General features: G+C 40.6%; 1 protein-coding gene across 3 annotated transcripts in view; it reads left to right on the plus strand.

The window, feature by feature from the left end:
- Positions 1-2,166: 2,166 nt before the first annotated feature.
- Positions 2,167-24,675, plus strand: part of apoba (apolipoprotein Ba) — a 35,735-nt gene continuing 13,226 nt past the window's right edge. For 2 of the 3 annotated variants that reach the window (XM_011492426.4, XM_078940673.1), the window contains exons 1-24: positions 2,167-2,319; positions 2,893-2,934; positions 4,683-4,795; positions 4,869-5,014; positions 9,237-9,363; positions 9,445-9,597; positions 11,222-11,346; positions 11,417-11,493; positions 12,254-12,710; positions 12,788-12,932; positions 13,033-13,179; positions 14,752-14,963; positions 16,222-16,429; positions 16,505-16,675; positions 16,751-16,954; positions 17,552-17,716; positions 18,627-18,832; positions 18,903-19,085; positions 19,170-19,306; positions 19,677-19,887; positions 19,962-20,134; positions 20,224-20,399; positions 23,947-24,068; positions 24,180-24,553. In XM_011492426.4, the coding sequence (XP_011490728.1) occupies positions 2,262-2,319; positions 2,893-2,934; positions 4,683-4,795; positions 4,869-5,014; positions 9,237-9,363; positions 9,445-9,597; positions 11,222-11,346; positions 11,417-11,493; positions 12,254-12,710; positions 12,788-12,932; positions 13,033-13,179; positions 14,752-14,963; positions 16,222-16,429; positions 16,505-16,675; positions 16,751-16,954; positions 17,552-17,716; positions 18,627-18,832; positions 18,903-19,085; positions 19,170-19,306; positions 19,677-19,887; positions 19,962-20,134; positions 20,224-20,399; positions 23,947-24,068; positions 24,180-24,553 (4,132 nt within the window). In that variant the 5' untranslated portion in view covers positions 2,167-2,261. The remainder of the gene's footprint in view (positions 2,320-2,892; positions 2,935-4,682; positions 4,796-4,868; positions 5,015-9,236; positions 9,364-9,444; positions 9,598-11,221; positions 11,347-11,416; positions 11,494-12,253; positions 12,711-12,787; positions 12,933-13,032; positions 13,180-14,751; positions 14,964-16,221; positions 16,430-16,504; positions 16,676-16,750; positions 16,955-17,551; positions 17,717-18,626; positions 18,833-18,902; positions 19,086-19,169; positions 19,307-19,676; positions 19,888-19,961; positions 20,135-20,223; positions 20,400-23,946; positions 24,069-24,179; positions 24,554-24,675) is intronic. The other variant, XM_011492427.4, reaches the window with a different exon arrangement.

Consider the following 24,675-nt stretch of genomic DNA (forward strand, 5'->3'; position numbering starts at 1 on the left):
GAATCATCTGATTAAATTATATTTTCTTACTCCTGATTGGCAAAAGTGGTTGCCATAGAAACGGTGATTAAGACCAACACGGACCAATCAGTCACTGTTTACTGACATCGTCTGGTTCCAACGTGGAAATATGGACCATTAGCCATTTTCTTTGGGTGACATCACAGTCACTCAGTCCAGTTCTCTTATGGTCAACGGTAACGACAAGTGTTGCCGTGCCATTGATGGAACATTGTGAGGATTAGTTTTACAATATATATTAGCTTTTTAGATCAACTAACACATACTTCACGAAAAGACTATAGATCAGTAAAAAGGGAAGCTTCATCCTCTTCATCATTTGTGAAATGCAGTGTTGATGTCATGGCTTGGGAGGTCCCTGTCTCTTTGTCTCCCTCTTTTGGCTATTTATCGTATTGCAGTCCGCTGGCCTCTTGCTGCTGCTTTCAGTTTGTACTCCACAGGTGTGCCTGATGCAGCGACTCTTGACACACCTTCAACCCAACTGCACTCACCCTGGTTGACCCACCAATCCGTCAGGTAACCTCTAGTGCAGGGGTCAGCAACCTTTGTGACATGAAGCATCAATTCCAACTATGATGTGAACTTTACAGAGAAATACCGAAACATTTCAAAACAGCAGGTCAAATAGCTTTTTTTAAAAAAAAAACATATTTAAAAGATAAAATATAATTACTGCCATGTTTGTTTGAAACAAAAAGTACTGAATTTCACACCTAAAGCAATGGGAACGGATACATCAGGAAAAAATACCATCTTCTCAACTTTCCAACATGAAAGAAAGGCATGTTTTGGTTTATTTCATTTTTGTTCCATGAGAACACAGGACCTGAGTAACTTAATGTTACTTCTGTGATTATGCTTTTATTGCATGCAAAATTCAATCATTTAACCTTTTTGCAGTTTGCTTATTATAGTAATGTACATTTTTCACAAGTGAACAGCGTTTTCATTTTTTTCACCCCCTAAGTAAATAAAGCGGTGATGTGCTGGATATTACCTTAATAGCTGTAGTATTCATTTTAAAAGGTGTTCACATTTGGTAGAACAGAAAGAAAGTCTGAGTTTAATTAGACCTGGCTTGGTTTTTCTTCAACTAACTGAACTGTGCACTCATTAACGGGTGCAACATTGTGCACGCTTCTCCCTCTCACGCATGCGCTCACGTTCTACCCACAAACACTCATTTCACCCCACCTGTCATCTCCTCAACGGCGCACGTTCATTTAGGCTGCGTTTCCACTGCAGGTCTTGATGCCCAAATCCGATTTTCTGACTATATCCGATTTTTTTGACGACCCGATTACATCATCTCTTAAAAGTGACCCGTATCCGATTTTTGCATTTACACGTGATAGACCAAACATGTAATCAGTGAAATATTCCTTACGCAGTAAGTTACTGTAATACATTACTTTTGTCTCCCAACACTGGTAATGAAGTCACAGTCCCACACTGAGAAGCAGAATTATGTTGGGAGAACTCCAGAATAGTTGAATATTTTTCCTACAAGAGTAAAAATGTATCAGGAAAATAAAACTGCACATTCCCAATTTTAATCAAACACGATTTTTTCAAATATTGGCACCAACCAAACATTTGAGTAAATTATTTTTCCTGTTGTTTTTGCTATTTTTGCTCAATTGTTCATTTCGACTATGATTCAATTCATTGTGAAATTTAATAGAAAAAAACAGAAGAGTGCAATTTTAAACATCTTTTGCTTCGTGTTTATTTTATTCAGAGGTCAAAGAATGGTCGAGGCTGATTTTTTTGGAGTGTAATGATTTATTAAACAACTGATTCACATCATAATTTTGTGGTTGCTGATCCCATTTATAGTCCATGTTGGTTCATTTTGAGCGATCTGATTCTCTGACCTAAAATGGATTCAGAACATCTTTTTAGCCCAGTTAGAACATTTTTATCTGAACTCTTTGAACTTTAAAGAAAATCTTTATGAGAATTTCCTTTTTCTGTGAAATCAATAAAGACTTGTTCAATCAGAACTAGTTTTAGAATTTTATCTTCCATTTTTGAAGAGATATTGAGTTGGATTGTGCTGTGAGCTCCTCCTGACTGGAGGCCTCAGCCAACAGGAGGCTTGAGTGGAGGTCAGAGTCTGACCTCTGGAACGTCCCTGCCGCTCTGCAGACCCGAGGAGAGTTCATAAAGATGTGAGCTGATGGTCTGTGTCAGACTCCGGCTGACGAGCACAGAGGAGAATCCTCGGGGCCACCATGAACTCCAGCCGTTTGTGTCTGCTGCTGCTTCTGCTCAGCGGCTGCGCAGCCGCTCGTGAGTGCAGATTTGTTTTCTTTTGATGATTTCAAAGAATCCTCCGGTGACAAATTATCCATTTGAATGTTTACTTTTAAATCTGCAACCTGAAAGCAATGATTGTTTAAGTCGGTATTTGTGCTCAGTGTGGATTAAGTGAACTCTTTGGTGACCACGTCTTGACCTTCTGTCTCATTAACTGCCATTATTCTGGCTTTCCTGCTGCCAGAACATCTGCTTTAAGGCCTTTAAGACATTTAGGTTTTTTGTAGCTTCCTTGTCGCCTGTACAAAATCAAAAAAGTGATGAACAACACATCTGACTGAATACAGTATGTGTTTACATGTACGACTCTTGTGTAAAACACAGATTACTTTGAACTGAGACATGGTGGCTTAAGAAATGATTTGCCAGTAAGAGTATTGGCAGATTGGTTTTGTGTATCAAAAGTTCATATTCACCTCAAACTAAAATGCATTTAGAGAAAAACAGGTCTTTCTATTTTTGTGAAATGTTACCGGTTTGTGTCTTACATCACAGTAAGAAATGTGTACCTTTGAGCTTTTTTCCAACCTTATCTTTTGCTTTCAGAGAGCCACGGTGGCAGCCGCGAACAAACGCCCATGTGCATGTGTGAGTAACCCTCCCTCACATGACATAACCACACATTTAAAGTCTACACCCAAAAAATGTTTTTTTCTTTCTTTTCTGAGGGTTTTCCTGCGGGCTCCTATCTTTCAGCACTGATGGTTGAAAATCCTGCAGGTTTTAAAACAGCTAGAGTCAGCAAACAGAGCGGAGAACAAATCAATGCAGGTCATTGAACTGCTCAGATACCACTGCAGATCTTGTGATCTGCCCCCCACTTTGCATCTACATGAACTACTTCTGGTTTAGTTCTTATCTGGCTCCTCCTCGAGCTTCCACAGAACCGATCAGGTTTCCACCGAGCCGAGTCTTCACCTCGCTGACTCTTTTATCGGAGCAAGAAGAAACATGAAGTTCGTGGGTTCCTCCTAGTTCCTCTCTTGTCTCTCAGATTGGTTCTGGTTCTGCTCGTGTCCATCTTGTTTATAAGACCTGAATATCTTGGCTTTGATTGATTGACTCAAATGTTTCAGAGAAAGACCACAATGATAGAAGCCAGGGCTCCAAAATCGAGTTTGAAGATTCAGATTCAGGCTTCCTTTTTTAAGGCCGTGCCACGCAGCCACTATGTACATTTTGCACGTTCTTCACGTATAAAATTGTTGTTTATTTTGTGATACATGTGTGATATACATTATTCTTAAGTGTTTCCTGTGTTTTTGTCATACGTTGATGTGCACAGATGTCCGTCAAGGCTTTTGGCCAACGGGTCTTTGCGTGAATTCATTTTTGAGCTATTCATAATTTTTGATTGACAATAACGCAGTTTATGCATATTTACATGATAGTTTATATGAAATTATTACGTAAATCTTACGTAATTATTTGTGACTTTTGAGAGATGCATTTGGAAATTTGTGGCTTTTCACAACCGTTCCACACATGTCTCATGAACTTTTCACACATGTACCACTGATGACTTTTACATAGCCTATACATATAAAATGACATCATTGATGCAGAAACTTTGGGACAGATTTAGCTTTTACACTGGTTTACGTGTTCTTTGCATGGTTTATTTGTACATCTCACACGGGTCTAAAGGTGGTTAAATCATGATACATCTGTGAAAATTTCACGTAAAAACCAGAACTTTTTTTAACTTTTTCCATGTATATTAACCTATGACCAATTTTATTCTGTGTCATATGCGCAAAATGTAGGTAGTGGCCTTAAGGTAGGTGACCCCGTTGAGGTACACAGCAAAAACAGGCACCCAAGAAATAAGTAAAAATTCTTACATTTAAAATTAACTATTTAAAAAAGTAAAATAAATTGTCAATTGGGTCAGAAAAGTTGTCTAACCAAAAATTCTTATTTGAAGAAAAATTCACCAAAATGTGTTTCCTAAACTAAGTATATTTTGTTATTTTATAAATAAAGTTTGATTTGATTTGATCAAAAAACTTACTTGATGAGATTGTTTTTCTTGACACAAAAGTCTTTTTATTCACTTATGTTCCGTTTTGCAGCGTATGCAACAGCAAAAACAGTTCCTTACTCAGGTCCAAAAGGTCTTGGAGCACTAAAGAACTGCTGCTGAATCAGGGTTTTGTCCGGTGAGAAGTGGATCTGTGAATCAGGGGCTTGCTGTTTCTGAGAACCACAGTGGTGTAATGCCATAAGGAGGAGGCTAAGAAGCAGTAAAGCATGCATGAGAGTGGAGAAATATCAGAGTCCTGAACCACTGAGGCGACAGTCAAAGTAATGTACACTTCGTGATGTGCTTGCAGTGGAGTCCAGATACAGGGTCAACTGGAAATATGTGTACCATTACAGCACAGAGAGCCATAACAGCGTGGTGGGGACCACCGGCTTACGAAATGGTCCGAAAGTCTCCTGTCAGGTAAAAAAAAATAAAAAAAGAGTTTGTACTGATAACTTCTTATCTGAGGCTTGACTGCAACATTGCTCTGCAGGTCCAGATCGAAGTTCCCCACACATGCTCGTTCATCATGCACACCAGGGACTGCACTCTCAGTGAGGCGTCTGCTGTGGACCCACAGGGCCAGCCCGTCTACAGGCACGCACTCGGTTCTGACACTTTCAGGACCAGAATGGAGAGGTGAGGGATGACCTTTCCTGGTGAACTTTCCAGGAAAAAACTGAAAGAGAAGAATTTAGGATGAGCTAAAGTCTGAAAAGAACGCTGCAAATTTCAGAGCAAACTTTATATTTCAAACTTTGACAGTGGTAATTATTCTAAGGAATACGTTCATGCAGAAAAATTCAGAAGCCATCTTTCTCTCTGACAGATTGCCTTTACACACCAAGAAATGTTGATGCAGAAATTAATTTGTTTATGAAAAATCATCTTTTAATTAAATTCAGCTTTTCTTTTTTTAAATTTAAAGTAGAGTCATGACCAAAAGCAATTTACTGCCCTTACTTTCAACAAGAACAAATACCACTAACAGTAAATTCATAAACTTTTTGGAACTTCTGCTCAAATATTATGACACTTTATCTTAATCCAAATGGTATCAAACTGTCATTCATGCATCCATCTTTTTAGCGTGCTTACCGGTAATTCCTACTGGGGTCAGGGGGATGCTGGGGCCTATCCCAGCTACTGTTGGGTGAAGGCAGGGTCCGCCCTAGACGGGTCACCAGTCAAGGACAGGGGCTCAAACATTCATTAACTCTGTAAAAGTATTTTAAAATATGGTAATCATCAAACAGGTGAACATGTTATCACCAGCAGGGATAAACCCAGGAGCAGGAAGACTCGAACAAAGCCAGAAGATTTCAAGGTTTCATTCATAAACCCAAACAAGAGACAGGATACAGGGGTGTATTCCAGGAAGCATGTTTAAACTAGCCTGACTTTAAGCCTGAACTCTGGCTGAAATCCGCCTGAACTCGCTTACTCTGGGTATGTCGGTTCCAGAAGACCGGATATGAGTTGGCGTAATTACGCTCGACTTGGTAACCCTGGGTTAATGCACGTGCACAGCAGGTACATAAAGACATTCTCAATGGATCGCCGATTTCCGGAGTCACCATGGAAACGCGTGGAAAAAAAATAGAGCACTATACTTCAGAGAGACAGAGTCTGAGATTAATGACGGTATATGAGGATTATACAAAAAAGTAACACGGCTGCATCATCAAAAGAAAGAGTTTCTGCTTGGAGAAAAAGAACAGACAAAGTAAACACACAAGATTCTGATCTCATTTCCATTTTCCTTGTGACGCATATATATATAACTTATCCAATTTTGCCAACTTAAATGAATTACTTCTATTGGTAACAAGTATTTGAGTTAAATTTATTCAACCTAATTTCTGATGTCTATAAAACTCAAAAACTGTTTATACAACTCAAATTTACATATTTATCTAACTAATTACTCCAATTCAATTAATATTTTTTCCATCTTAATTAATTAGAGCCGGCAGATATTCAAATTTTTATAAAAATAATAAAACAACACACTCTATGCACAGTGCATACAAAGTGCATACAATCAATTTGGTAATTCCCATCAGTGCTATTACATTTTTCATTGTGGGGGTGCTATATAAACTCATTATCCTCTCCCTTCCTCTCACTTATGGTGCAGAGACATAAGCTTAATAGGACAAAATAACTCAACAAAACACGGTGAAACACTGTAAAACAGCTAAACAACTAAACACATTTGGTCAAAAACCCACACTTAAACCCAAATCCGTCCAGACAGGCAAAGGGAATGATATCCCAGAATCCTTTGCGGTGCCGATCTAACAGCAGCACCAAAGTTACACCTACTTAATTGAATGAATTTGAATGAAAGGAAAATAATTGTCTGAAAACTATGTGTTATTTTTAAGGTGACCTAACAACAAAAATGATTTATCTTAACTGAAGCAAATAATTAAGTTAGATCAAAGTAAAAAAGTTTCTCTTTCCAACATCCATACGTGGTCTTATCACCCTCTCATGGTGGAAAAAGTATTATCTGAGCTTCTTCATCCACTAAATCATCTTCAAATGGACACGCCATGCTGCTTCACCTCTCTGTAAACAAACTAACCTTCAACTAAACCAGGGGGGTATTCCAGAAAGCAGGTTATGCTAGCTCCCACGGTAAGTTTGAGGCTAAGGAAGTTGATAACCTCAGTTTTCGGTTCCAGAAATGGAGATATGTTTCAGGGTAGGTCAAGTTGCCATGGCAACTCATGCTCTGAAAATAACCTGGTCTGGAGCAGGTTTAGTTGAAGGTTAGTTTGTTTGCAGAGAGGTGAAGCAGCATGGCGTGTCCATTTGAAGATGATTTAGTGGATGAAGAAGCTCAGATAATACTTTTTCCACCATGAGAGGGGGAGAAGACCACATATGGATGTTGGAAAGATAAACTTTTTTACTTTTATCTAACATAGTTATTTGCTTCAGTTAAGATAAATCATTGTTTGTTAAGTCAGTTTAAAAATAACACGTAGTTTTCAGTCAGTTATTTTACTTTCATTCACATTAATTCAATTAAGTAGGTGTAACGTTGGTCCTGCTGTTAGATCGCAACCGCAAAGGATTGTGGGATACCATTTCCTTTGCCTGTCTGGACGGATTTGGGTTTAAGTGTGGGTTTTTGACCAAATGTGTTTAGTTGTTTAGCTGTTTTACTGTGTTGTGCCATGTTTTGTTGAGTTATTTTGTTCTACTGTGCTTACGTCTCTGCACCATGAGTAAGAGTGAAGTAGAGAATGATGAGTTTAATCAGCACCCCTACCGCTTGACAATGTAAATACTTTGATGGAAAATTCTTTAATGAATTTGTGCGCTACGTGCATTTTTTCCCCGTCCTTTTTATTATTATAAAAATGATCATATCTGCCGGCTCATACTAAGACATATGAGAGATAAAGAAATATAATTAATTAAGATTGAAAAAAATATTAATTGAATTGGAGTAATATGACATTTAGTTAGATAAATACATAAATTTGAGTTGTATAAACAATTATTGAGTTTTATAGACGTAAGAAATTAGGCTGATTAAATTTTACTCAATTATTTGTTACCAATAGAAGTAATTCATTTAAGGTGGCAAAATTGGATAAGTTTTATATATATATATATATATATATATATATATATATATATATATATATATATATATATATATATGCATCACAAGGAAAATGGAAATAAGATCAGAAACTCATGCGTTTACTTTGAGTACTTTACGCTAACTCATATCCGGTCTTTTGGAACCGACATACCCCGGGTAAGCAAGTTCAGGCGGATTTCAGCCAGAGTTCAGGCTTAAAGTCAGGCTAGTTTAAACATGCTTCCTGGAATACCCCCCTGCTCCACACCAGGTTATATTCAGAGCATGAGTTGCCATGGCAACTTGACATACCCTGAAACTTACCTCCATTTCTCGAACCGAAATCTGAGGTTATCAACTTCCTTAACCTCAAACTCACCGTGAGAGCTAGCATAACCTGCTTTCTGGAATACCCCCCTGCAATGATTAAAACAAAACAAAAAAAAAAATCATCACTAGGGGGCAAACCATAACACAAACAGCAAAACCTAAAAAATAAATTAGAATTAAAAAAAACCCAGCAAGACCTGTCAAACATTAATCTGCCTATAATATAACCCGCGGGATCTCCAAAGTGATATTGACAGCAGCTCATGTTTGAAAGCAAACACGTATGTTTTTTAATATGTGATCCATTTTTTATTTATTATTCTTGTGATCACAAAGTCAGCAGAAAGCCAAGCCAGTTTTTTTCCTGCTTTCTTTTGATGCAGCACAAAACAAGTGGATCCTGATCTGGATTTTGAGTCCGAAAGTGAGAAAACATTCAGCCTGAACAAAAATCAGACTCCTGAGTCGGCTGTTAATCAAACAGACCGAGACAAACTAAACCAGACAGATTTATGTGCAAAAAGTAAAGAATATTAAAAATGTAGCACAGTTAAAAGGACAATTGTTTTAACTGTAGTAAATTAAATGAGACTTGCACTAAAGTAGTTATAAAAATCATCACTTAGTTTAATGGGGGAGGGGCTTGAGATGACCTTGACTCAGCCTGTATTTTTTTAGCTTTTTATTTTCGTTTTCAAATATACAAAATCACAGACAAGCAAAACAAACAGTTCAGGTGCTCTTCAGACCATTACAAAATAGAATGAAAAAATACAAGTGAATAAATAGTTGCCAGTTACATTCTATTCAATTTATATTTACAGGCCGTCCAAATAGGACAACTCAGCCTGTATTTGACTGTTAACTCAGTTTCTGTACGTAGAACTTAACTGCCCACTCCTCGGTGCTTTTCTTGTCTCCCAGGAGCCCCCTGAAGATCACCATGGAGGGTCCCGGCCATGTGCAGCTTTACCCTGACTCAGACGAACCAGTTGACATCCTCAACATCAAGAGAGGGATTGTTTCTGCTCTGATGGAGGGAGAGGCCAGCGTCAGTGTTCTGAAGTGAAAGTGCAGCAGATGCAGCTGCTAAAGTCAGACATGAGCTGAACAGGTCCTTGTTCCCTTTCAGAGCACGTTGCACGGTCAGTGCTTAACTCAGTATGAAGTGAACTCGAGGCAGGACGCTCCCACTGGCTTGACCTTCAGCAGGGATCTCTCCCAGTGTGACCACTTCTATAGCAGGAGGCTCACCAACAGCCCCATGGCTCTGCTGCAAAACCTGGTGGGTGTTGTGGTTTCCTGCTGTTCGGTTCAGAACAGAATCATGTTGCTGACTGACAGCACGTCTGGCTCCATAGGCAGTTTTTTTTGGTGTCTGCTCATGTGAGTGTGTCTGAGTTACGTTCATGACTGGGTCAAAGTTTGAAAGCGCTTATCAAGCCTTCAGCAAGAGAAATGCACAAATATGAGGAGATAATTTAGTCAGGTCATTGACTCTGCAAGGAAAGAGCTGAAGTTATCTAAGAAAGAAGACTTTCCATCCGAACTGAAGTGACGCAAAGAATAAGATTATGTAAAACAAAATCGTAAAAAAATCATTTCAATCAAATGAGAAAATTTTTGCAAATCTTATTTCCAGACACACTAATGTGCTGCAGCTGATCATTATGATTGTTTGATCAAAGCCTAACTTTTTTGTTGGGATTCACTTTAGCTAGAAATCTTACCGGAAGATGTTCAGGAAACTACCTTTAGTGCATTTCTGCATAAACCCCCCTCCCCCCCAAACACAGACACACATACGCATACCATGATTGAAAAAAAGTGATAAAATAAAGGAATGTAGAGACCTGGCTTCGTCCTGAAGTGGGGAAACGATATTTTGGGGACATGTCCACATCAGTGACCCCCCACCCAAGTTCACAGAGAACACTACCACAGAACCCCCCAGATCCGATTAAAGAGTCAGACCCAGGAGATCCCATTGCAGCGACCCCGTTCACTGAGAAGGGTCAGTCACCGATGTGGAGGATCCCTCAGAGGAAAACACTGGAGTTACAAATAAAATGTAAAAGAAATTAAATTAAAATATATTTAAAACATGAACAAGAAACAAATGACCATATACAGTACAGACCAAAAGTTTGGACACACCTTCTCACACAAAGAGTTTTCTTTATTTTCATGACTATGATAATTGTAAACTGAAGGCATCAAAACTATGAATTAACACATGTGGGATTATATACATAACAAAATAGAAACAACTGAGAATATGTCATATTGTAGGTTCTTCATAATAGCTTTTGCTTTGATTACTGCTTCACACACTCTTGGCATTCCCGTTTCATGACATCGACCTAGAATCGGCCTCGGCAGCGTGTCTGCGTTTCACCCACGAGTTTGCCGATCACCTCTGTCTCCATGGAGAAAGTGGGTGTGTTTGTTAGCCTGGGGGCGGTGCTGGGGGCACAGACTCTTCCTGGAAGGGGCTGTTCTCACTTGTCAATGTCACCATGTGAGGATTCACTCGTTTTCATGGATTTGGAGGGGCTGCTGCTCAGAGCGCATGTTTTAGAGCAGGGGTGCTCATTACTTTTCCGCCCGGAGGATTAAAAAGTTTGGGCATCCCTTTTTTAGAGAAATGCTCAGAGATGTGTGAACGGACCAGAATACCACTTTGGGGTTGTTTATAGTGAGGAATTAACATTATTTTACACCTAAAAGCTTAAAAAGTTCATTTTGCACACCAAATGCCCTTAAATGTTGTCTGATGTGAAAAACAAAGGCAAACGCAAAGACAATAAGAGCAAAACCTAATGAAAACGTATGCCGCCAATTTTAGTTGATCAGATTTTAAAAGCCTGATATTAAATATTTTTGAATCTGTATCATTTCGTGTGCAGCATCATCCCATATCAAAACTCATCAAAAGCACTCAGAGCTGCAGCTACCAGTTTGACAACAAGGGAAGTCACATCACCACGGCCACCTGCACAGAGACACACACCTACCTACCCTTCTTCCACAGGTGAGTCCATACCTGAGCATGTGCAGCGCTGAATGCTTCTGCCCGGCTCACTGTCCGCTCTGTCCCTCAGGGAGAACGGGATGTCGTCTGTGGTGACCCAGGAGCTCATCTTTCAGAGCATGAAGAGGATAAGCAGCAAACCGTTTGGTGAGCACATATTTCAGTGTTTCCAGGGAGATTCAAGCTGCAAAATCTTAGGTTCGGGCATGTTGAGGAATTAAGTGAGTACAATAATCTGTTCTCTGTTTTTACAAAGCATCAGTTTATAACCAGGTGTGTCTCAAGGCGCTACGCAAAAACACAAAAACAAACAAAATAGACAAGAACAAGAGCGGCCCCAGGACTGAGCCCTGAGGTACCCCACAGATCAGCTTTTTAGGCTCAGCTGGTATGTTGTTTGCAGACACTAAAGCTCCTGACAACCAAGTACGAGGAGAACCACTTTAAAACTGACCCAGACAGCCCTAACGGATCGAGCAGCCTTATTAGCAGGATAGGTGGTTAACGGTGCCAAAGGTCAAGGAGAGGTCCAGCAGAACTAGCACTGTACAGTTCTCGGAATCAGCAGACGTTAAAATGCGACTACATGTTCTCAAGAGCGCTGTTTTAGTGGAGTGGTGTGCGGAAGCCAGACTAAAAAGTGTTGTTAATGTTATGATTCTCTGGAAAAGATGTGAGCTGTTCAAATACCAGTTTTTCAAGCAGTTTGGCCATAAACTGCTTAGCCTTAACCTGGTTGGATAAATCGATTCATCATTACACCCCTGATTCTTCATGATTTTGAAGATCGGTCATGACACTGTTTGGTCTCCTGAATTTCCGGCTCTTCATGAATCAAGGGGCTCACAGACTGCAGAAGATGAATTGCCTTTTGAGGAGAGTAACATTTTTGATTGGAATTGTGCAGGTGTGGACCCGAACCAGGCCAGGCCTCTCCACTTTGAAGACCTCCACCACAAGTCTCCAGTCCAGACCACGGATGCTGTTCTGAGCAGCATGCAGGAGCTGGTGGATTTAGCAGGCAAAGGGCAAGGCCAGAGGAGGGCCAGCCTCTTCCAGACGCTGGTGTCCAGCATGCGAGGCCTGAGGAATGAGACCCTCAGCCAAGCGGCCTCTGACATGGTGAAGATCTCATCCTGGCTCACGTTCCAGGCACTGTTTCAGTGCGGGACCTCAGAGTGCACCAGCGCCATTATGCAGATTATCTGGACCATTGATGGCGTTTCTCTGGAGGTGGACGCTCTGGTTTATGGGCTGAGTTTGCAGCCGGACCCAGATCGGGCTAGAGTAAAAGACATGCTCAGCATGGCACAGTACAAGCAGAGCAAGGCCATCATGTATGCTCTGGCAAACACAGTGAAAAAGTGAGAAAAGGGTCTGAGGATTGAAGAAAACTCTGAGGCCCCCGCAGCTGCTTTCACCTTCCATCTGCTTTCCACAGGTTTTACAAAGGAGAAGTGACTCCTGAGATCACAGAGGTCTCCACATTCATGGAGCAGCTCTTAAACGACTGTTCCAAAGAAATTCCAGACACTGCCTCTGACTTCTCTCCGGATCCTAAGGAGATGTCCTTCCTCGTACTCAGGGTACTGAAAGGCTCTCAAAGATCTGAGAGTTTTGTATTTTCCTCCCCTGTTAGGAGGTCCGTCTTAAGGTGCTCAGGCTAACTCGTTTTTTGGTCTCCAGGTGGTTGGAGTCATGGCTCAGGCCATGCAGGACAGCAGCCCCAGCCTTGTATCCTCTGTTTTGCGGTGTTCACAGAAAACAGACCTTCCTTTAGCAAACCAGAAAGCAGCTCTCCGGACCCTGCAGCAGATGGACATGAACGATGAGGTACAGGTCTGAGGCCACTGAGGACCTCTCTGTGCAGCACAATCTTAAAAACCTACTCCACTATTCCATCTTTTGATTTGTTGTAAAGGCATACTTAGTGGTCTTTTAATAATTATTGTGCAGTTTTTAGCCAAAATAAAAAAAAAACTGAGTGGCTTTCTAGGACATAGTTTCTGTAGAGCAGCAGGAGTTCATAAGATTTTCACCTCTGAGTTGTTGGGAGCCAATGATCCAGCCCCAACCCTAACTCCCCCCAGTCCGGTCACCCATAACTGAGAGCTCTCTGTTTTCCATGCTTTTTCCACTAACCTAACATTAGCAGTGCAACAAAAATTGGGAGTAATAGGAAGACGAAGGAAAACGAAGATGTTCTTTCCAAAGATCTTTTTTTTTTTTTGGTCTGCTCCTGATTCACAACAATTTGAATACAGAAATACTTTATTAAAAATACAATTTTAAGCCTAATTGTCTTTACATATGTCTTCCATCATCAGAATGTTGTCATGAGAACACGTTAAAAGCACTATTTTCATTGGATTTGGTATTCAAATGCTGCTACCTAGTGATGTCATCAGAAAGTCATAGGATAACATTGGCAGCCAAACAGACAACAGTGTTTATTTTAAAGTTTTCTCTCTATCTCTCGACTGTTTTTCTGTACTTTACCCCCTACCCCCTTTATCTTCTGTCTTGCCCTCAACCCATGTTTCTTAACCCCTTGACGCATATTGATGCAAATAAGCATCGAACCACTTTGGCTGCAAAGTTGTCTTAATTTAGCACATGAGCCTAGATGAAAGCAAATGTAGGCATTTTCAGAGAGGAAAAAATAAGTTAAGCTTCAAGGGGTTAACTCATCTCTCCATGTCTTCTTCCTTCTTTTTCTTTGTCGTTTGGTCCACAATCTTAAACAAAAGAGAAAAACACACAATAAAACAATTCAGAAAAATTACATTGGGTTTCAAATGTAAAAAATGGTTTATCCAAGGAATATATAAGATAACCTCAGTTGGAAAACTGTTTTTCCAAAACAGAAGGTTCTCAGCTTCTGTCTGTTTGCTCAACTGCTGAAAAGATGAAAAAGGAAATAAAGAAGCAGACAAAAGAAAGAAAAGATGTTGGATGGATGCAGAAACAATCAATTCACGTTCGTGTCTTCTCCATGCTCCATTCTCCTTTTTGCTGCTCTTTCAAGAGGCCACCACAACAAATCATCTGCCCCCATCGAATCCAACCTCGTCCATGCACTAGTGCAGTGTTTTCCCAACCCTGGTCCTTGAGGAGCACTGTCCTGCATCATTTCAATTCTACCCTGCCTCTGCTGAATGCTATTATTAAGCTTCTGAAGAGTTTGATAATAAGCTGAATCAGGTATGCTTCACCAAGAAGAAATGCAGGACAGTGGTTCCTGAAGACCAGAGTTGGGACACACTGTACTAGTGGATGGTACGTCTTTAAAACTTTGAGCTTCAAACAATCTGTAAGAAAGCTGCTTTTTAAATAAAGTTTGATTTAGCTTGCATCAAGTAGTCTGAATTTTAAAAATTCAGACTACTGGTTTCTTGTGCACAGATCAGGAGCACTCTCATGGAGCTGTACCGGGACACCCAGAGTCCACTTGAAAAACGGATAGCAGCTTATTTGGTTCTGATGAAGAAGCCCGACCGAAGTCTTCTCAGAGACTTGGTGAACAGCCTGATGAAGGAGAGAGACAAACAACTGAGGAGCTTCGTGGTCTCCTACTTGAACAACATCCTTCGCTCTGAGGACCCTCAGATGCTCCAGTGAGTGACCAAAATAAACTAACAAATGAAGCATTTTTACCTTGATGTAAAATCCAGCATAGTTCTTTCACTTTCGGCTTTTCCCATCAGGGGTCGCCACAGCGAAACAACCTCTCTTATGAGGATGAGTCGCATGGTTAACTTGGCAATGTTTTACGCCGGATGCCCTTCCTGACGCAACCCTCTCAATCTAGCCGGGCTTGGGGCCAAAATCCAGCATAGTGTTATAAATATTTTAAAAGTTATCCACAACATCTGTACCCCCCTAGGCAGTTCTCCAGTTTCCAGGGCAGCATTCAGTCTTTCTGCCAATAATTTTGAAAATCAATCTAAAAACGTTTTAAATTAAGTTGTTCTATTTAACTCTCTCTCTTTGCTTTAAATAATGAAGACTTCTTCCACATTCAGTACAAATATATATTTGAAAAATAAATCTGTTTGAAATGAGGTTTATACCTTTAAACATCACTGTTCTTAAGTGTCATAAAGTCCACAGTTTTGTCACTACCCCATGTAGTGTTCAACAAAAACTCCACCAAACACTAAACTGCAGGTGTAGAGTTTGGTCGATCAGGTTGATCCCGCTGATCCTGAAGGAGGCTTCCTGTTAGTTTCAGGATCCACTGTTGTGTTTTATGCTGCCTGATCTCTCTTCTTTTTATTGTTAATCTTGTTTTCCTTTTTGATGTAGAAGGTGTCCTTGAGCATTTTGAAAAGCTGGAGACCAAAGAAAAAGACCCCCAAAGAAAGAAAAAAAACAAGTAATGAAACCTGTACTTTAACATGGAAAACTGAAACTAGGTCAAACAAAAAGGTGACAAAACAGCCGTTGGCACAACCACCATGGACTTAAACACAAAGACACAACTAATTACAGCCACAGGACTAGCTGAGGGGGTTACAAACTAAGACCTGGTGTAAAAATGACTCTAGAAGAGTCACAAAGCCACACTTCACACTAGCAAGATTATACACACCTAAGTTGCCCAACGATTAATAAATATAATGGCAGAAACTGTCACATTAAAAGGCCATTTATTAGCTGTTAGACTGGTGAGGCAAATTTGAACTCCAGGCAGGGGCCAAAGCAAATGAAGACCCACCTCTGTATCCTCAATAAAACAACTCTAACCTTAAAGGAAACAACAAATTTTTTTTTTTGATTAATCAAACATCCAGCATAGATAGAGATTTATGAGTACAAGAAATAAAAAGAAAATAATACAGATACATTAAAAACCCATCCTTCTCCCTACAGAATCAAAGCGGACATAGAGAAGGTCCTGCAGGGTGAGCTGCCACCTCAAAACAATGTCTTCCATGGACTGTCGCGCAACTACAAGATGGAGTCCCCCCTGGGCTCAGTGCACAGTAATATCATCTTTGATGGCAGAAACACACTGCCAAAGGAGGTGATACTGGAGGCCACCATGAAGGCTTTTGGCTCCAGTTACGACATCTTTGAGGTAAAATCCCAAACTCTAACTTCCTTTGAAACCAAACCAAAGACACCTTAGATACCTAAAATCTCCCCATTCAAGGTTGGAGTGGAAGGGGCGGGATTTGAGCCAACAGTTGATGCTCTATTTGGGGAGAAAGGCTTCTTCTCTGAATCCATCTCCAGACTTATGCGCTTTTTAGGTGATAAAACTCCACTGCTCAAAGAAGTTCTGGATAGAATTTCTCCTCATCAGGAGAGAATGAAGAGACAGGTGGGAGGATTTTCATACTCACAACATCATCAAACATTGCTCCTGATTTCATTTTTATTGTTGTTTCATTTCAAGGTGACAGAGGACCACCTGAAAGCCTTCAAAGGCATCTTTCAGAAGCTGCTGCAGGATGTGCGCTTGTCTGAAGCCCCTGAAGCCACCGCCTACCTCCGGCTTCTGGGAGAAGAGATTGGATATTTGAAGACCAGCGAGATGCGAAACATTTTGGAGGGTTTCTCTTTGTACTACCATATTTTCATCCGGGTGCTGCCTGCACAGGTCAGAGCAGCTTTATCTTATCAACTCCATAAGAGGAATCACAGTTGACATTAATAAAGTTTAACTGAAAACATACACTGCCCGTCCAAAAAGAAGTCACCACCCATACTTTCTAGAATAATAACTGCGCTGCCTGAAATCATCAGCTCTGAAATGGACACATTTTCAGCATTAAGAGTTTTCTGAAACTACAGCTATGGATTAGGAACAGTTTTCTACCAAAACTCAAAAGATGGTGGGGAACTTCTCTGTTTTCCAAAGAAAAAGATGTTTTTCACAATCCAGCATCAAATCAAGATCATGGCTGAAATTGAATGCAACTCCAAACCAGTGAACATTGCAGTGCTTTGACAAAAAATAAGAAAAATATAAAATTTGAAAGTTGGTCGGGCAACGTAAGTTAGGTTTTCACCCAAAACAGAGCATCGTTTCCTGAAAAAGTCTCATCTGTATGTCTTGTCAATGAAAATGTTTCAAAGCTGTATTCCTCAATAATGTACTGTAAAATTTGTATCTGTGAGAGTAGACTTGTTTTTTTGCTTACAGCATAATTAGCAATAAGCTTTTTTGTGCTGTTCAATCTTTTTTTCCCAAAAGGCTTTCCTAAAATTGACATCTAGTACTGAAAATGAGCTGTTTTTCCACTACATCTTCATGGAGAACGCCTTCAGTTTACCCACTGCGTCTGGTTTCCCTCTGACCTTCTCCCTCTCTGGTGTGCTTGCACCTGGCGTCCAAGGAGGCTTGATTCCTTCAGCAATGGTAGGCACCTCATTGATTTAGCTGAGATATTCTGCTTCCTCTGTTTGAATCCTTGTTTATTGCAGCAGTGTGATACTTGAGTGCTGAGTTTTAGTTCAGATCCCAGTAGCATAGCTCCGGTTCAGTTTAGCTCAGTTCATAGCATGGTCTCAGTAAAATTTCAAAAGTGGGTTCAGTCTCTTGAGAGACATGTGTGTAGAGAATGGGATTTACAACATTCTAGTTGTCCAAAATGTAATGCACTTGCAATCTGCCCCAGAGCGTCTTCACAGCAGGTAACCAAAACAGAGTCCATTTGCCCCTAGGGGCAGGTTGGTTTGTCTGCTGTGATTGCTATATTCTTCACTTGGACAATAATAAAGGAACCATGCCGAGGCGAGTTGTTAGAGGTGGTTCAGAACTTGGTTTGGTGCCTTGGCAGGGTTTGTTTCTTGAGATTTACCACCTGGTTGTCGTCCAGCTATCCCTTTCCCTTCTGCTGCAGATATTCTAAATCACGTGTGCTCACATGAACTTAAATTATCCACCTAATCAACAGAGAGCATGCAGGTTAGCTGGAAAACAAGTAGGGTTGTGGATCTTAAATTACAAGGCTAGGCAGCAATGACATGCACCGTACCACAAACAATGCTCGTGTTCTATTTTTTTTTGTGTGTTACGTTTGAGCTTGGTCTTTTGTAAAAGAATTACAGTCTGAAGTATTAATAAAGCTAATTGGAATAGAATGAACAGCAAGAGCCGTAAAGTAACAGTAAAGGTCTTAAGCAATAAAAATCAGAGCCCCGTACAAAGAGCAGAGAGTTTTGTGATGTGTACAGTAGTTAAAGTGACAAAATATTTACCATATTGGGGGTTGGTATGTACACCTTCACTTTATGTTGCTTGTTTTTATCCTCTTTTTGCCATGTAGACTAGTTTGTCCGTCATGCCTTCAGTTGGCCTGGAGTTCATTACCCATATGGGCGTGGACATCCCAGACTATGTGGATGCAGGTATTCAAATGCACACCAACATGTACCACGAGAGTTCACTCAATGCTAAAATCTCAATAAGCCGAAACCAGGTCAGAGTTTGGATTCCTGCTCCTACGTCCAACACTCAAGTTTTCAGCATCAGGTCAGTAGCTCCTCTGATAGATTGGACAAAATTTGAAATTGGATCTCACACTAGGTTTGTTTGCATGTAGCAACCAGCTACTGTCCATATCCTCTGGTCAAACAAAGGTTGTGCCATCCCTATTGGAGGATCGTGTAGACTCAACTGACTGTCACCCCTTTTTAAGGGGGTTAAACATCTGCACAATCGTGCGTTACTCCAATGGTTCTTCAGATAATCAAGCCCCGTATTACCCTCTGAATGGAGACATGAGGTAAGAATAAGTGTTCAAGATTCTGGTTATTTAAAGAATACAAGAAATCCAAACTAGCTTAAACTTGTCTCCTCATCACTTTAGATTTGCAGTTGAAATCCAGCCAACTGGAAAAGTGTCAGAGTACTCTGCTACCTTCACAGATGAAACACTAAGAGAGGGTAAAAGAGGGCGACATAAAGTTGAGTCCCTGAAGCTTACCTTGAAAGCAGAAGGTACAAGTAAGAAAGATAACTTTTCAAATCCTTTTACAGGGACACATCATTCAGAAGGAAGACATTAGGACACCCTGATCATGTTTAAATAGATTCACATTTGGAGCAGCAGTTGTTTCACAGATAACCACAGATATGATATCTGAGCTGCTTTATTTTTTAGTAATTATTATTTTATTTATTTTTAAATCGTCAATGCTTGTTTTTATATGTTGTTGTGTTTTAATTTAAAGCACTTTGTGATATATTTTTATATGAAAAGTGCTTTATAAATAAAGTTTGATTTGATTTGATTTGAACTGTGTGCAATGTGGAAATGTCCTTACAAATAAAAGGTTATCATGTTTTATCTAACCTTACTTCTTGCTGTTTCTAGGAGAAGAACCAATGGAAGCCACAGCATCTTTAAAGTACAATCATAATAAAAACCTAATCTTAACCGAGCTTCGTATTCCCGACTATGATGTCGAAGCAGTCACAAAGTTAGCAGTAACTGACAGTGAATCTGGTGAAAATAAGCTTCGAGGGATCACCATTGACATCACCAACAAGAACATCCCACAGCTGACATTTGTTGGACGTGCAAGGTATGTCTGTTATGCAGTTATGGGGAAAAGTGACAAAATCTGTCCTGTAAAACTCAAGATTCTTTTAAATGTAGATTTGATACTCTGAAAGAGGCCCTAGTACAGATCCATGTGGACATTCCCCCGCTGAAAAGCAATGGGTCTGTCCTGGCATTCCTGAACAAGGATGAAAGTGTTCTCTTAGACGTTGAGACAGTTGCTCTCCTCGCTGGGACTTCCTACCAACAGAAAACTTCACTGAGATACGGTAACTGTTGTCCACAGTAAAACGGAAACATTTGATTCAGATTCAGTGATCTGTATTTGGAAGGACATACTTTGATGTTGTCTTTACAGATGAGGATAAGTTTGAAGTGGAATTAAAAACTCATCTTAATTCAGAGATAGAGAAAGTTGTACCAAACGCAAAAGAACATCACAAGCTGCTTCAGCAGTACGTAGATGATCTCCTGGACCAGAGGGTAGCAAAGACTGATATGAAACTACGGCACATAATCACCAAGGGTATTGAGGTAAATGCATAACTGTTTTTGGTCAAGAAAAAAAACTGTGATAATTTTAAATCCAGATCAAATTATAACGCTGTGTTGATTCATGCTAGAAACCAACTGTTCTTTGAAATTAAACAATCTTGAGCAAGAATTGCCTGATTTTTGTGAGCCATCGAATGAAGAGTTTGATCATGACATACAGGGTGCTTCCTTACAGAATTTTAGTCACTTGCATTTGTTTAATTCATGACCTATGCCTGTCTCAATTCCTTCCACATTTCAATTTGTATATCAACAAGACTCTTCTAGTCTTCTCAGTGTATGAACTAAAACGTTTCCAGACTTTTGGATTTGATAGTCTGGTGTTGGTGAGGAAGAACTTTGAACGCACCACCCTTTAATGTTGCCACCAGAATCATTGTTTGTAGGACACAGCTGCCTCGGTTCAAAGTCATGAAAAGCTAACTATCAACAAGCTAACACAGCTCAGTGAATCAGAGGTTTTATTGAGCTGAATCATTCTCATTGTTGTGTATGCACAAAAAAAATCAAGTAAATATCACAACATTTACAATTTTTCAGGGCATACCAATAACCGATATTTCCGCTGCAACTTTGGCCAATAGCAGATATTTGCCGATACCGTTATTTGCATGTCTGGAGTAACACAACGTTTACATTTCCTTTGTGTGTCTTAGTAGAAATGCACAACTTCACTTTTGCTATTCAGTCACATTGTGCTTGACTTTTTTAACATACAGCAAGGGATCTCAAAGGAACAAGTATCACTTTAAAGCGTTGAAAATATATCTGAAAACATTTAGACAATTTGACATAACTGTAAACCATAAGGAGGAACATAGAGTGACATACAGAAGTGGAGGTAGGAGTACTCAGGTGGACTACATCCTATGTAGACGAGGTCATTTGAGAGAGGTTAATGACTGCAAAGTGGTGGTAGGAGAGAGTGTAGCCAGACAGCACCGCATGGTGGTGTGTAAGATGACTCTGGAGGTCAGGAAGAAGAAGATAGGGAAAACAGAAAAGAAGACCAAGTGGTGGAAGCTACAGAATGAAGAAACTTGTGAGGAATTTAGGCAGAAGTTGAGGCAGGTCCTGGGTGGTCAGGATGAGCTTCCAGAGGACTGGGAAACTACAGCAGAGATTATCAGGGAAACAGGTAGGAAGGTGCTAGGTGTGTCATCTGGAAAGAGGAAAGACGGTAAAGAGACTTGGTGGTGGAATGAGGAAGTACAGGAATGCGTCCAGAGGAAGAGGTTGGCTAAAAGGAAGTGGGATGTAGAAAGGACTGAGGAAGGTAGACAGGAGTACAAGGAAGCGCAGCGTAGAGTGAAGAGAGAGGTGGCAAAGGCCAAACAGAAAGCTTACGATGAGCTTTATGACAGGTTAGACACAAAGGAAGGAGAGAAGGACTTGTACAGGCTAGCCAGACAGAGAGACAGAGATGGGAAGGACGTGCAACAGATAAGGGTGATTAAGGACAGAGATGGAAAGGTGCTAACAACCCAAGAGAGTGTACAGAAAAGATGGAAGGAGTATTTTGAGGAGCTGATGAACGAGGAAAATGACAGGGAAAGAAGGGAGGAAGATGTGGTTGTTGTGGAGCAGGAAGTAGCAGAGATTGGAAAGGATGAGGTTAGGAAGGCTCTGAAAAGGATGAAGAGCGGAAAGGTCGTTGGTCCTGATGACGTACCTGTGGAGGTATGGAAGTGCCTAGGAGAGACAGCAGTGGAATTTCTAACAAGGTTGTTCAATAGGATTTTAGAGAGTGAGAAGATGCCTGAGGAATGGAGGAGAAGCGTTCTGGTCCCGATCTTTAAAAACAAGGGTGACATGCAGAACTGCAGCAACTATAGAGGAATAAAGTTGATGAGCCACACAATGAAGCTGTGGGAAAGAGTAGTGGAAGCCAGGCTTAGGAAGAAGGTGGAGATTTGTGAGCAGCAGTATGGTTTCATGCCCCGTAAGAGCACCACTGATGCCATTTTTGCTTTGAGAATGTTGATGGAAAAGTACAGAGAAGGTCAGAAGGAGCTGCATTGTGTGTTCGTAGATTTAGAGAAGGCGTATGACAGGGTGCCGAGGGAGGAGCTGTGGTACTGTATGAGGTCGTCTGGAGTGGCAGAGAAGTATGTCAGAGTAGTTCAGGACATGTATGAGAGAAGTATGACGGTGGTGAGATGTGCTGTAGGTCAGACAGAGGAGTTCAAGGTGGAGGTGGGACTACACCAAGGATCAGCTTTGAGTCCTTTTTTGTTTGCTATGCTGATGGACAGGCTGACAGACGAGGTAAGACAGGAATCTCCCTGGACAATGATGTTTGCGGATGACATTGTAATTTGCAGTGAGAGTAGAGAGCAGGTGGAGGAACAGCTAGAGAGGTGGAGGTTTGCTCTGGAAAGAAGAGGTATGAAGGTCAGTCGTAGTAAGACAGAATACATGTGTCTGAACGAGAGGGATCAAGGTAGAAGCGTTAGGTTACAGGGGGCTGAGGTAAAGAAGGTGCAGGAGTTTAAGTACTTGGGGTCAACAGTTCAGTGTGATGGGGATTGTGGAAAAGAGGTGAAGAGGCGAGTGCAGGCAGGTTGGAGCGGTTGGAGGAAAGTGTCAGGAGTGTTGTGTGACAGAAGAGTGCCAGCAAGACTCAAAGGAAAGGTGTACAAGACAGTGGTGAGACCAGCTCTGCTCTATGGGTTAGAGACGGTAGCAGTGAGACAGAGACAAGAGGCTGAGATGGAGGTAGCAGAGATGAAGATGTTGAGGTTCTCCTTAGGAGTGACCAGGTTAGACAGGATAAGGAACGAGTACATCAGAGGGATGGCTCATGTTGCCTGTGTTAGCGACAAAGTCAGAGAAGCCAGACTGAGATGGTTTGGACATGTTCAGAGGAGGGATAGTGGATATATTGGTAGAAGGATGTTGGAGATGGAGCTGCCTGGCCGGAGGGCAAGAGGACGGCCAAAGAGGAGATATATGGATGTCTTAACAGAGGACATGAAGTTGGCTAACGTTAGGGTAGAAGATGTTCATGATAGAGTGAGGTGGAAAAGGATGATTCGCTGTGGCGACCCCTGATGGGAAAAGCCGAAAGAGAAAGAAGAAGACAAAACTGTAAACCATAAGCTCCTCATTGCCAGGGATCTATTAGGAAGAACATGTATACCTATCAAGAATAAAATATTCCCGTAAACATTCCATTGCTGACTGTAACTGCCAACATAAGCTTCCCAGTGGCAGGGATCTATTAGGAACAAATATACATTTAAAAATAAAGTGAATCTGAAAACAGTCAGAACAATATCGGTAGATGTTTTTTATATTGGAACGATACCGATAAACTGAAATTATGCAAAGATCAGTCGATACCGATACTACCACCGATATATTGCTTATCCCTAGTTTCATCACCATAATCTTCTTATCTCTGTGTCATATTAACAGTGAGCTCTTTTATTGCCCAGCCTTATTCCAATGTCTGTTCTATGCAGCTTAAGAAAAGTTCAAACTGTTTTTTTTAACTAGAATTTATTTTACTGCCACTCTAAAGGCAGGTAACATTTGGCTCGATAAACTGACAGCACGCTTCCCGTCACTTGCAAGCCTTCGAAGTAAGAGGAGCATCTCTGATCTTACTTTGCCTGCTCTGCCTGAAAAACTGTTTTGGGAAGTGTAAGTGTTTTCAAGTATTTTTAAGCAACTTCATTTAGCCTGAAATGCTACTAGGCTCACTGTATTTAATGACTTTTAATTTTAATGATGTATTGTATTTTATGTCAACAGTGACAGTCTGTTCCGATATCAGTTCAACAAGGACACAAAGTTCATCTCCTTTCATCTCCCGTTTGGCGGCAAAAAGTCAGAAGTCTTGAACCTTCCAAAGTCTGTGTCTGTGCCAGCTATAGATTTAAAGCCGATAGGCTTGTACATCCCAGCCAAAACATATTTTCTTCCAACATTCACCATTCCACCTTCATTGGATTTTAACGCTCCTCTTTTCGGTCTGGGCGAAGTATCAATCAAGATCCACAGCAACCTTTATGACTGGGATGGCTCGATCTCCATGGGCAACAAAACTGTTGATATTCCCAGCTATGTTGTTAAGTACAAGTCCATAGCTCAGTCCCCACTGAGTCTGCTGTCCTACAAACTTGAAGGTAAACATCTTGTTTACTATTGTTTTAGCAAATTTAATGGTCTGAAAAGGAGAGATTAGGAACAAAAACTGTTATAGGAAAAGAGAAGTCAGAAACTACAGAGCTACATCTATGATATTTGT

Source organism: Oryzias latipes, chromosome 22 (genome assembly GCF_053564925.1).
Source record: "Oryzias latipes strain Hd-rR chromosome 22, Olatipes_Hd-rR_3.1".
NCBI classification, from domain to species: domain Eukaryota; kingdom Metazoa; phylum Chordata; class Actinopteri; order Beloniformes; family Adrianichthyidae; genus Oryzias; species Oryzias latipes.